This window comes from Cydia pomonella, chromosome 1, assembly GCF_033807575.1.
Source record: "Cydia pomonella isolate Wapato2018A chromosome 1, ilCydPomo1, whole genome shotgun sequence".
Lineage (NCBI taxonomy): Eukaryota > Metazoa > Arthropoda > Insecta > Lepidoptera > Tortricidae > Cydia > Cydia pomonella.
Window position 1 is genome coordinate 47,028,151 of NC_084703.1, and position 14,140 is coordinate 47,042,290.

Here is a 14,140-nt window from a genome sequence, read left to right on the forward strand (position 1 = left end):
CGTCGTTCATAGCTATTCCAAATTTCAATTCGATAGCTTAAGTTGTTCTCGAGATATTTAGCGTTGTGACAGACAGACGGACGGACGGACAGAGTCGCACCATTAGGGTTCATTTTGTAACCTTTTGGTACGGAATCCTAAAAACATTGATTACCGTTTTTGTAAAAATGATCTATAATTTAAAAAGTGGGCTTTACTTTATTAGGCACTGGTTTTACAAGGGTCAAGTACCTTATTTTTAGTCCCTCATGCGACATATTTCGGAGAGCCTAGGTCTTCAATTTCAAGCACTAACCCCCTTATTCATAAACGTGTACTAAAGTTACGATGCCGCTAATCATCGTTTGTCCCTTTCCATCATACCAATACGTCGGAAAGGGGCAAACGATGTTCAGCGGCATCGTAACTTTAGTACACGCTTATGTATAAGTGGGTAAAAGTGCACGAGTACCCGTCACGATAGCCGCATCGCTAAGTACCTTAAAATTAACTTAATATTAGTGCTACCCACAACTATTTTAACCTTATCTTGGTAAGATCGATCGACGCTCAGTCAACGATTCAATACAAATCCTCTTTATTGCGCAACCCCAGAATAAATGTACATACATGAAAATAGAGGTAAACAACAGGCAACAGGAATCCGATTGTATGCTACAAATGTTTTAATTATACAGACGGACCGCGACACGGACACTCCAATGCCAACCAAGAAGCTGACTTCAGACACCAAGAAACAGGAGCCGCAGAAGAAATCGGGCTGGCTCGGCGGCATCTTCACCAAGCTCACGCTGCGCCCGCCCAATCAGATGATACTGCCTGACGACAAGAACCCCTCTGTGAGTAGGACTACTGGGAATAAGACTATCAGGGAAAGGCGTAGGGAGATGCCGACGCTTCTCTAGTTAGCATGGAATAAAAACAGATGTCATGTAATAAGAAAAAGTGACGAAGCCCTCCAGTGGAGGAGACCGGTTCGTACTGGTGGCTTTTGCTATCGTGGCGTACGTCATGAACCCCTAGGACACTATCACGGTGGAACGCTATATATCAACGCCAAGCTCCCGGGCGCAAGCGAGCTAATGTAAACCTTATTCGAAGTGAAGGTTACTTTGACAGCGTCCGCCATGACACCTATAGTTGTCCTTGGCGCTGTGGGCACGACTAGTAGCGATGTCTTTAGGTGTTCTTGGCGTTCAAAAGGTTAAAAAACACAAATATAAATATCTGATAAAATAATTTGATTTGTTCCCAAAGTAGCATAGAATATTTCATAAATATTAGAATTTTCTCTAGTCCGAATATAAAATACTTCATTCAGAATTTGATCACCCAATCAAATGATAATGCCTGACAAAAACACTAATAATTGATTGTAATAGGAAGGTAAAGTCTAAGTAATAAACGTGCCCCTTAGTTTGACATCCAAAACAGATGGCGCTGTACTGCGCCATATGTTTCGCGGTCACTCAACTGTCAAACGTCAACTTTTTACAATCAGTTACCGCAAAATTTATGGAACTGTACAGCGCCATCTCGTTTACCTGTCAAAATCGAAGCTCCAAGTGGTCTTAGATTAAACACATTTTAATCAATGTATCTTTGATAGTACTGGCAATAAAATTAGGAGACAATAGCGTACTTCTCTGGCCCTTTAAACCGCACAAAATAGCCAAGGTACTGATTACTGGTTTAATGAGTTAGATAGCAGAAGGTGTCGCAGAAAACAAGCCGGGACTGGAACCTCAGGTGACATGAGCTTTCTCTGCCAAATGTAGGAGGTCGTGCCGCTCACGCATCGGCCTCCACAGCCACCAAACCCGTTGTCTAAACAGCAATGCTTAAATCGTCTGCAATAGACGCAAAGGCCTGTGATGAGTGATTTCAAGCCTCCTTGTCGCTCGATTATCCTAATTATCCTGGTTAGAAAAAAATGCAAAAGGAGGCTCAAAAGTTGTGTTGTTTCTAACCTACATTGCGAATTATAGGCTAGTTAGCCTATAATATGTCAGAAATTAGATGCCAACACTTCTATAGTACGAATAGATTTCATTTAGAATTCTGGTTAACACCCAGAAACCCAACTGAGCGGCAATAAGATAAGGCAAAGGCGTAGTGTACGGACATGTCAACGCTTCTGTAGTTACTTTTAGTTTGGATTTTGATCATCCAATTAAATTCTCTAAAAGCAAGAATCCAACTCTATATAGTTAACTCGTCAGCTTAGAATATTTAAGAAATTAGAATTGGAACAACCACTGGTGGCCTAGCGGTAAGAGCGTGCGACTTGCAATCCGGAGGTTTGACTTGAGTTTTTCGGAACTTATGTACGAAATATCATTTGATATTTACCAGTCGCTTTTCGGTGAAGGAAAACATCGTGAGGAAACCGGACGAATCCCAATAAGGCCTAGTTTACCCTTTGGGTTGAAAGGTCAGATGGCAGTCGCTTTCTTAAAAAGTGCCTAGGCCAATTCACGGGATTAGGAGCCAAGCGGACCCCAGGCTCCCATGAGCCGTGACAAAAAGCCGCGATAACGCGAGAAAGAAGAGGTCACAAACAGATGACACTATTTTACGCCCTTGGGGGCTGAATTTCAAAGAATATTAAAGCTCTAGGGCATTTTAAGAATATGTTTCAAATTTCAAGGTTTCCGCTTAGTGACAGAAGTTACTTTCGTAACTGAACTGGAATTATCCCTCCGTCCATTTACCAACATATCGTAAACTATGATTTTTCCATTTATACATATTTAATAAGTTAATAGCTTACAGCCTGTTTATTAAAAGTTCACATGACTCAATTGATGGATTTTTGGAGACTTCCTAGTTCAACATAATCTATTTGTATCCTAGTGCCAGAGCTCAACGAGGGTGGGAGGGGGTTAGGGTCGGCAACGCGCATGTAACTCCTCTGGAGTTGCAGGCGTACATAGGCTGCGGATACTGCTTACCATCAGGCGGGCCGTATGCTTGTTTGCCACCGACGTAGTATAAAAAAAAAAGTCTGCTCAAATCCATTGATAGTTCTGAACTCACAAAAGGTCCACTCGGATCCATAATGGATCCCACCAAATAGATTTTAGTGGACGGAGGGGGAATTATTCCCTATTCTCCACCGGCACACTATACAAAAATAATAATAATGGGCATTCATATTGTTATCAATAGTATTACACAATATAATTTATTCTATTCCAATTAAACATGATTTAAATTTCGTTGAAGATAATTAGTACTAGTGTTAGGAGTTAGGACCGTGGGACGTTGAGGTTACATGTTTGAAATAAATAAATAAATTATAATGTTCAGAACGAGGCGATCTTCTTTTAAATAAAACAAGGACTGTTTAGATTTACTTTTTCAAACAAATGATAGTTTTCTAAGCTATTGTGTTTATATTCGCTCTTTTCCTATAAAGGCACATACTCATTTGCCTAAATTCAAATCAAAGGCGGCGCTAAGCGTGGGTGACGTGGGTCGCGGTCAGTGGGGTCTTACGTCTGAAATACGTATAACTTGGACGTAACGTAACTTTACGTTTTACTTTACTTCTTCTTTAATTCGTTACTTCTCGCGCCACCAGAGGGCCTCGCTGAATGTAACTTGCCCTCACCAAAAGTTGGTCTTGCCCCGCCACTAATCTAAATTAGTAGAAATTTGATCTCCAAAAGATGAGTTCTAGTGTAACAGACTTATCCATTTTAAGTATATGTTATCCCTTTCTGTATTATTTATATGTATGTTTATGTAATTATTATACCTATTTATGTTATATTTCTACTCCATGTTCGTTTCATAGTATTCAATAAATATGTTATTTTTTATGGCTTTTTAATATTCTCCTGCTTTCTATCCTGCTACTTTATCTATTAATATTTTTGTTTAATATATATTGCACAAACGAAAACCAATTGAAATAAAAGGTAAACTTAATACCAAGAGGCTTTCTCTACCTGACAACCTTGTTATGCAGTATAGATTATAATCAGACATAGGAATCCGTGGAGCAAAATTGTTTGACAAGTAGGGAGTTCCTGTATCGATAAACTTAACTATCGATGCTAGTTCTATATACTAGTGATCACTCAAGGGTTTGCTTGTAAAAATATGTTTTTATTTAGAGTAAAAAAATAATTAAATAATAACTCAATGTACTCTTCTTCGTTTTTAAGACAAGACAATTTTATAATTTTAGACGCTTAATACCCGAAAATATGGAACAAATTCTGGTCGTTTACTTTAACAATAGTAAATGGGACATTCACGAAAAAAAAATATAAAATTGTCTTGGGATGAGAGTAAATTGGACATTCACGAAAAAAAAAATATAAAATTGTCTTGGGATGAGAGTAAATTGGACATTCACGAAAAAAAAAATATAAAATTGTCTTGGGATGAGAGTAAATTGGACATTCACGAAAAAAAAAATATAAAATTGTCTTGGGATGAGAGTAAATTGGACATTCACGAAAAAAAAATATAAAATTGTCTTGGGATGAGTAAAATTATAAAATTGTCTTGTCTTAAAAACCGGCCAAGTGCCATTCGGACTCGCGCACGAAGGGTTCCGTACCATTATTTATAAAAACCGCAAAAAAAAATATGTTTGTTGTTCATATATTAAGGTTGGGAGCCCAACTTATATATTAATTTAACTAGACGCAAAAAGAGGAGTGTTATATGTTTGACGCCAATATCTGTCTGTCTGTAGCATCGTAGGCTGATTTCGATGCGTTTTTTTTTACTTGAAAGCGGGTTTTCCTGCGGTAGTTCTTAGCTATGTATAGAAATCGATCCAGCAGTTTGAAGATTATCAGCTCTTTTCCAAAATTATTTACATTTTTAGCATAATATGGATTTTGTTGGCATAAAGCGACCCCCACCGCTTTTTAGATTTTTTAAATTTAATCTTTGACTTTTTTAATTTTTTTTTTTTACTATTTTACTAATATATGCGGTCCGTGATAAGATAAAACAACACAATCTAATTTGTTTGGGGTTTTTAGAATTGTCTCGATAAGTAGTTACCTGTGGAAAGAAAAGTACAGACAAGAAAGCACAGAGAGAGTACAGTCAAAGTATTAAATATCGACACGGACAAAGTGCCAAAAATATGTATACACGACCTTAATGCCTATACATTAAAGTAGTGTGAACATATTTTTGGCACTTTGTTCATGTCGATATTTAATACCTTGACTGTACAGTCAGTGATAAAAAATTAACCAAAAATGAAATATTTGTTTGTTAATAATGAATGCTCAAGGGCGTCGGCTACCTGGCGCGGTTGCACGGAGCGGGTTAGTATAAAATAGTATGAGCGTTGGTCACTGGCGCGGATGCGTCTGACGGATTTTTACCTACAATGTCACCCGCATGCGTTCGCCCCCGAAGTGCACGCACGCCTAATCGATACCCTAAAGCGTCAATGAAAAAATAAAACAGACCCCGAAACCTGGCCCCGCTCAAACGGTATCACCAGGCTAAGGGTCGTGGGGTTGGGTGACGATCGGTAGCGCAGAGCTGGCCCACACACCAGCAGCACACACCATCCCCCAAATGACGGCCAATAGACCTCCCCACCGGTCGGTGGGGAGCGACCCGCGACAGCCGCCGCGGCCGGAAGGCGGAAACGGCCACTCATACCCCCCGCCAGGGAGGTATCGAGATCGACGTCCAGTCCAGAAAATAAAACAACTGCACCATAAGGCACGTTCTAGCAGCTGTTTGTTTTCCACGGGTCATACGATATCGGATCGGAAAATGTGAGATCGCTCTAAGGATACACTGTTATAGTCATGTTAGTGTTTGCGTTGTGTTGTAACATTGGCGTTGAAAGGGTTGTTTCTAGGTTTTGCTCCGGGTACTAGTTTTCTATAACAAATCAGTTCTTAAACCGGGATTTCTCGGTTTTCGCCTCGCCATACAAATGCAGCGCGGAATCAAGATTCTTTTTTAGGGTTCTGTACCCAAAGGGTAAAACCGGACCCTATTACTAAGACTCCGCTGTCCGTCTGTCACCAGGCTGTATCTCATGAACCGTGATAGTTAGACAGTTGAAATTTTCACAGATGATGTATTTCTGTTGCCGCTATAACAGCAAATAGTTACTAAAAAGTACGGAACCCTCGATGGGCAAGTCCTACTCGCACTTGTCCGGTTTTTTTTTTAATATGATCGATAGACCTATTAGTTCCCGAAATCAGGTTACACTGCAGATATTTTATTCTGCTACAAAGTAAGTTTCATTTTCTTAATTTATATCAAAATACCTATAACATAACCCTGTATGAACCTGTTTCTGTACAATCATATAAACATTCCCCTAATTGTTTAGATCGTGTGGGACGCCGTAAACAAGCGCTGGCAGAACTTGGACGCCGACGGCGACGAATCGACGTCGGCGCCGCCGCCGCCGCCCAAAACCTCTGACATTCCGGCCATGCAGTAAGTACTGACATATAAGCATTCCCTCCATTGTTCAGACCGTGTGGGCCGCCATAAACAAGTGCTGATAGAACCTGGACGCCGATGGCGACCCATCGGGCCGCCCAAGACCGCTGACAGTCCGGCCATGCAGTAAGTACTGACATATAAGCATTCCCTCCATTGTTCAGACCGTGTGGGCCGCCATAAACAAGTGCTGATAGAACCTGGACGCCGATGGCGACCCATCGGGCCGCCCAAGACCGCTGACAGTCCGGCCATGCAGTAAGTACTGACATATAAGCATTCCCTCCATTGTTCAGACCGTGTGGGCCGCCATAAACAAGTGCTGATAGAACCTGGACGCCGATGGCGACCCATCGGGCCGCCCAAGACCGCTGACAGTCCGGCCATGCAGTAAGTACTGACATATAAGCATTCCCTCCATTGTTCAGACCGTGTGGGCCGCCATAAACAAGTGCTGATAGAACCTGGACGCCGATGGCGACCCATCGGGCCGCCCAAGACCGCTGACAGTCCGGCCATGCAGTAAGTACTGACATATAAGCATTCCCTCCATTGTTCAAATCGTGTGGGAGGCGGTAAATAAGCGCTAACGGAACCTGAACGCCGACGGCGACGAATCTGGTCGCCCAAGACCGCCGACATTCCGGCCATGCAGTAAGTACTGACATCAGATCGTATGAGACGCGGTAAATACGTGCTGGCGGAACCTGGACGTAGACGGCGATGAATCGGCGACCGCGCCGCCGCCGCCGCCCAAAACCACAGCAAAAATGCAGTTATTATTATCATATTAACGGGCTCCTAGACTAGTTGGTAGTGACCCTGAATACGAAGCTGTAGGTCCCGGGTTAAAATCCTATTCAAGGCATTTATTTGTGTGTTTATCACGATTATTTGTTCCTGAGTTATGTATGTTATAATATATCTATTTAATAAATAATTTCAATTGTTCCCTAGTTATAAATAATATATTATTTATCTTTCAGTACGTCGACACAGCTTCAAGCCCCGCCCGCGGCTGGTCTGCCGCCCGCTGCGCCCGTTTCCAATATCTTTAAAATGCAGAAGGGCAGGCGTAAGTATTTATATTTCTTTCTTTTTATACCACGTCGGTGGCAAACACGCATGCGGCTTGATGGTAAGCAGTCACCGTAGCCTATGGACGTCTGCAACTACAGGGGACATGCGCGTTGCCGACCCTTTATAAACCTGTACACTTCTTTTTCGAACGACCCCATATTGTAGCCCTTAGGGAATACCTCGTCAGGGAGCTCATTTCACAGCCAGAGCAGAAAAGAAATTCCTGTTAAACCGCACAGTGCGTGACCATTTAGGTTATAGAGTGTGAAGATGGACACCCTGCCGACGGCGAGCGATGCGGTGATAGAAAATGGCCGTTGGCATCATGTCAAACAATAATCATATATCATAAGATCGTACTGTCATTTCCCAACCTCTGCAATACACCATTATTGCCCCCAGACATAAAGAAGTCGTACGTGGACGTGTTCAACCCGAGCGGCGCGCCGACGAGACCCCTCCCGCCCGCGTCCGAGGTGCTCGGGCCCGGGCCCGTGCTCGGGGCTCCGCCGCAGTACATGCTTCCACAACAGGTAATTGTGGATTAAGGGCGGTAAACAAGAATTTACGAACGAGTGTGTATTGAAGCCCGAAGCTGAAGACGAGGGCTTAATTAACACAAGTTCGTAATTCTTGTACCGTCCGTGGGACACAATGTTTTTCGTCATACTTGTTAGGAAAATAAATAAAACTTCCGCCCCTTACGAAATTACGAATACGGTTGAAATTTAGGATTTACGGACCGCTAACAAATCCGATGAAAACATACATTACAGTCCTAGGTCGAAATTTACGATTCCTTCGCATCGCCTTCGTGTAATAACACGTTTTACGAGCAAGTGTGACGAAAACGTATCTCGTTTATTACGGTTACGAAAAAGACAATAGTACAGTCGACATCAGATATATCGGAGCAGTCGAGGTTCATAACTGATCACGCACTCTAACTCTTTGACAATAGAGGCGTGTTCAGATATTTGTGACCGCCTTAGCCGCTCCGATATATCTGATGACGACTGTACACAGTGCATTAGTATAAAACTAAAAAGATATTCTTTACTAATTTCTACTAATTATACCCATCGCATCGAATGATGGTCCCTATGACGGTCCCTTCAAGTATCTTTTGGTTAGAGTTAATTTTGAAAAATAATTGTTGACATATGATTTTGCCGTATTATTACAAGCTTTTATTTAACTTGCCCTGTTAGTATGTATGGGACAAATCTTGCAAGTTAAAGGACTATGCGTCAAAATGGCCCCAATACCAACAGAGTTGAGAGTAAGGTCATTAGATAGGTATTTCTATGTACTTCATTTCGTTCTATGGGCACCAAGCGAAATTCCATTGCAGAACTGAGATATTGGTATTTTAGTCAAAATGTCGTCACCCTTATTACCTAGGCAATATAGTCCACCGCCGGGCCAGCGCGGCAAATCATTCAGTGTGCTCGCCCGGCGGTGCGCGAACATCTACCCTGCAGTAATTAATTTACTTACTTGGACTCTATTGCCTAGGTAATAAGGGTGACGACATTTTGGCTAAAATGCCAATATCTCAGTTCTGCAATGGAATTCCGCTTGGTGCCCATAGAACAAAATGAAGTGCATAGAAATACCTATCTAATGACCTTACTCTCATTTCTGTTGGCGTTGGGTCCAGGCTCCATACAAAGTTGCCCATGGTCCTTTGACCCACTTCCCGGTTTCCGATGAAGCTGAAAATTTGCATACATATGTAAGTCGGGTGACCATGCAATATTATGGTACCATCGAGTTGATCTGATAGTGGAGACAGGAGGTAGCCATAGGAACTCTGTGATAAAACAACGCAACCTAAATGTGTTTGGGGTTTTTAAAATTGTCTCGATTAGTATTAGTTGCCTGTGGAAAAAAAGTACAGTTAGCAATAAAAGCTTGTACCAAAAATGATTTTTTTGCCAAAAACTTATTATTAATTAAGTGTTAAGTACATATCTAAATAAATGAATGTGCTACACTTCCAAATAATGTCTACAAACATTTTTCGCGACAGCGACTTCTTATAAAAATGTAGCCATAGAGACCATCATTCAACGCGAGAGGTATTCAAGTATATCTACAAATCTACAATAGTGAATAGAGAATATTACTGCACAAACACACGTGTGATCTTTTTAAGAAACTCGCTTCGTTCGTTTCTTAAACCCACACTTGTGTATTTTAATGCCTTTTATTATGTAGCAGTCACATAAACTACTATTATTCATATCGTCCAAGTCTCAAAATACCTAAATGTCAAAAAGTATGTTTCATCAAACACCGAATAATCTGACGGAATATACTAAGTTTAATTATTTCTTAAGTGCATTTTTATAACCTTTGTCGTAGTTACAATATTTTTTTACATTCTGCCGGAGCTAAAGACGGATAATATTGGATAAAATAGCACTCATGAATGTAGGTAAGTTGACATGTAGGTATTATGACACCACGTCATTTTGACGTTTGCATTTTGGGAATGTAGTGATTTGAGAAAAAAAGTTAGGCATTCTGAGATTCAGGCAGTTTGAAACTATTCCCTTTTGAAATCTAGGCATTTTGGTAAACGGGTAAAATGAAATTTAAGATTAAATGAAACCAAAGCTTCGATTTTCGTTATTCGCGGTAGGCCCTAAGTATGTGCTAGAGGCGCCCCTTACACAGAGATTTGCGTAATATCCCCTATTAATCGAAGTTTAATTTATTATTGTTCATAAACTGAAGTAATGCACGGTTAAACTAATTCTACGGATTTCACTTGCGTGTTTTTCCGAAACATGTCACGCGAGTTTAAATTCGATTAATGCACGATTGTGCATACATACTCGTAACCGTACTTTGATATAACAATTGTTTTAACTTTTACCCAACACGCTACCAGGAAACGGACAACGTCAATGGATACTAACAGGTATATACATACACACCAATGAAGAATAACTATAGAAGTTTGACCTGGGGCCCATTTCCCGAACGGGTGTAAAAAAACAATACTAGAGGTCAAAACAAAATTTTCGACCCGCAGTCCCTAAAAATATCCCTTAGGAAAGCCATTTTTTTACATGGGTAAGTTTTCTTTTGGAAACTTATCGTGTGTGGTATCATACAAAAGGGCTTTCTGGGTAGATTCTAAAAATATACCACATCATTACATTACAACCATTCTTTTTTTCAAATTAAAACCAAAATAATTTTCAAAACATACCAAGTTAAGGCTCCTCCAGATACAATATACAAATGATACGGGATATCCTTATATTAAGTTGTTAAGTTGATTTTAATTTAATTTAATGGTTGCTTTAACGCTGAGCGGAAGAATACTTACGAACCTTTTTGATACCTACCTACATTTAAATAAACATCTTTCATTCAATTTTCAGCCAAATGGCAAAAAACGAAACCCTTATGGATTCTGTGAACCGCATTAAGATTTTCACACAAAAAAAAAACAATAAATTTTAGGGGTTCCCCATACTTAGAACTGAAACTCAAACATTTTTTTTCATCAAACCCATACGGGTATTTATGGACAGCTCGTCAAAAATGATATTGAGGTTTCTAATTAGTGTATGGCAAAATGTGCCCCCCCCCCCCTTTAACTTCCAAAAGTCTGACGATCCAGAGTCCGCACTTGGCCGCTTTTTAAGTAACTATCTACCACAAATACTAAACAAACAATACCAATTGATGAAAAGGCGCAGTAAAATGGTTAAAGAGATATTCCAAGTTGTATATTACGTATTATTGTATGATTAATATGTACCGCATCTGCAGTACAGCTCCATAAGTTTCTTAAAATAGGTACTGGAGTAGAACTGTGTCACTTTGCAATATTGAAAAAAAAAACTAAATGGAATTATTTTTTAAATTGCTTTTTTGGGGTTAAATATCCCGTATCATTTGTATTGTACAAAAAATAAATCAGCCATATCGTAACTGGAGGAGGCCAAACTCGGTAGACATATTTCGAAATTTATTTTTGTTTTAATTTAAAAAATGACTCGGTCACGAGATGGCGGACCCGCCAACACGCACGGTCTCTATATTTATGGAGAAGGGATAACTGTCAGCAATACGTGTCAGATAACTGACAGTAGTGTCAGTAGTGTGGACCATTTATGAAAGAGTTTCTTTTATTCATTCTTTATTTGCTTAATATTATGTATTTTTATATTCTTCCAGACCTTTGACCCGTCTCAATCGCAGCCCGAGGACACCTACAATAGTGGCTATTGAAGCCCGCCGATCTCCACTAGGCCACATCTCGCCGTACACGTCTCATAGCCGACCAATGTCGAACACCGACGGATTTTCACGTCTTATAGCCGACCAATGAACGCCGACGTGTTTTCTCGTCATGACGGATATACACGTCTCCTCGCCAAACAGTGAACGCCGATGGTTTTTCGCGTCATGACGTATATACACGACTCATTGCCGACTAATGAGCGACGACGGGTTTTCACGTCATGACGGATTTACATGTTTCATAGGCGACCAATGAACGCCGAAGGATTTTCACGTCATGGCGGATACACACGTCTCATAGCTGACCGATATGATGATGAACGCCAAAACAAGCATGAGAGAGACGTAAATAAATATGTTACGACAATATATGCCAAGAATTTTTCTTGATACAAGGACATTTAAGGTGTAATAGAAGTACTAAAAGTGATGATCTAAAGACCACACTCGGTGCAATTTAGAAAAATTAGTTATAATATTATGCGATTTATTTTTGTATATGTTCCTTTAAAAAAAGCTTTAACACCTTAACTGCCAGGGCGATACAAGCATAGCCGATAACGCGGTTTTTCCCGTTTGTAGCGAAAAGTGCCTACAAACTGAGAACCCGGCTAGCGGGTCGCTGGCAATGAATTGTGTTAAATTTTTTGCGAAATTGCGGAGTATGAGTATTCTTACATATGTGTTGACGGATACTTACGTCAAGTTGACATTTTTTCCTATGACCATGACCTGATCTCGACATAATACTTGGTCAAAATCGGAACACACAGTTTAAGGTACCCGCACCGAAGGCTCATAGTTATTATTATTTTTCATGTTTAATATGAACCAGAGTTTTGTCTGTGGTACTAGCGAACAAGGAAGCAAAATTAGAACCATTTCACACCTTTAAAAGTATGAAATTTTGAAAGTAGGCATGCCCAAGAACCATTTGGTGCAGGTACATTTATTTTTGGGTGACCTATTCATGTCCCTACTGATGTAGAATGTATGCAGTTGAGTTTAATAGAAAAGACAAATAATGTAAAAAAACCTACCTTAACCTTCATTTCTTCGTAATCTCGCACTTTTTGTGAACAACCGTGATTTTATCAACAGTTTATATACTTAAACCTTTTGCTAATATCAATTATTAGTTAAAATATATGTTAACTATTAATATTTCAATGAAAACTTAGGTTATACGTAAAATGCTAAAAAAGCTGTCATATTTGTTTACTTTATTGGTTTTTTCTATTCAACTCCACTTTACGTTCAGCATGTGCAAGCGTTAAGGACTTAAATTATAGAGGGCGTGCATAAACTATAGACGGCACCACAGAAACCGCCTATTCATTGGCGCGAAGCATTATGTCATGCTTCCTTTGTAGATTTAAGCCGCTATATGGCAGACCCTACTATGCGAAATAGAACCAGCGTTTAGTTTAGGGGGCAGCACCTGCTTAGAAGCGTGAATTGTTTTCGCTTTCGAATCAGGTCACGAGATGGCAGACTCTCCAACACGCACGGTCTCTATGAAATTTACCCAGAATGGGGTTGACAACTATCAAAGGTTCTTATGCATTGCGCCAGCATACGTGTTAGGTACCTGTCTCTAGTTTTGTTCTACGTGTTTTGGCTTAAAGGACTAGCATTTAGGTTATAAAAAATGACACTATTCGTAGAATTGACTGGCACCATCTGTAGATTACTTCGGCCGGCCAAACCCATTAAAATGTCAATCATGTGTTGAACGTATTTTAGGTTGGCTTTGAAAATTAACTCAATGTAGCCACATTGGACTAATACGCTTATAAAGAAAGGACGCTAAGCACGATGAATTTTGTACATTGACCATCTTGTCTTTCTCTTTATCGCACGCGCGTAATTATATTGCTGTGCCGTCGTTGATGCCACCGGTCAATGCGTGCGACCGGGATAGCAATATCATTTTGCGCGTGCGATACAGACGGATCAGTGTACGTGATTCTTCGTCCCTACTTTAGGATCTGGATGTTTCGATGCTAAGTGCTCTTTTATATACACCAATACATGTACATTTATTAAGGCAGCATATATAATAATTAGAGTTTGAGCCTTCGACTGCAATATTATATAAAGTATGTTAATAATTTTGCAATAGAAAAAAAATGTCCAGTTGTTGACTGCGCATTTTGAGACGAATGGAGCAAAAATATGATCATATTTGTCAAAAAGTTCATTATTAATACAAGCTTTTATCACTTCCTTTCCTTTACTTTCTACTTTCCTGACAAAAGACAACTAATACTCATCGAGGCGAGATGTATTATCAAAGTTCCTGTGTCCATCATCACAAGGTACCATAATATTG

At 40.1% G+C, this 14,140-nt stretch overlaps 1 protein-coding gene across 2 annotated transcripts in view; it reads left to right on the forward strand.

Annotated features, from left to right (window-relative positions):
* Window positions 1-12,174, forward strand: part of LOC133525558 (protein transport protein Sec16A-like) — a 63,791-nt gene extending 51,617 nt beyond the window's left edge. The window contains exons 18-23 of one of the 2 annotated variants that reach the window (XM_061861888.1): window positions 678-839; window positions 6,341-6,450; window positions 7,443-7,531; window positions 7,939-8,069; window positions 10,439-10,468; window positions 11,740-12,174. In XM_061861888.1, the coding sequence (XP_061717872.1) occupies window positions 678-839; window positions 6,341-6,450; window positions 7,443-7,531; window positions 7,939-8,069; window positions 10,439-10,465 (519 nt within the window). In that variant the 3' untranslated portion in view covers window positions 10,466-10,468; window positions 11,740-12,174. The remainder of the gene's footprint in view (window positions 1-677; window positions 840-6,340; window positions 6,451-7,442; window positions 7,532-7,938; window positions 8,070-10,438; window positions 10,469-11,739) is intronic. The other variant, XM_061861881.1, reaches the window with a different exon arrangement.
* Window positions 12,175-14,140: the final 1,966 nt, after the last annotated feature.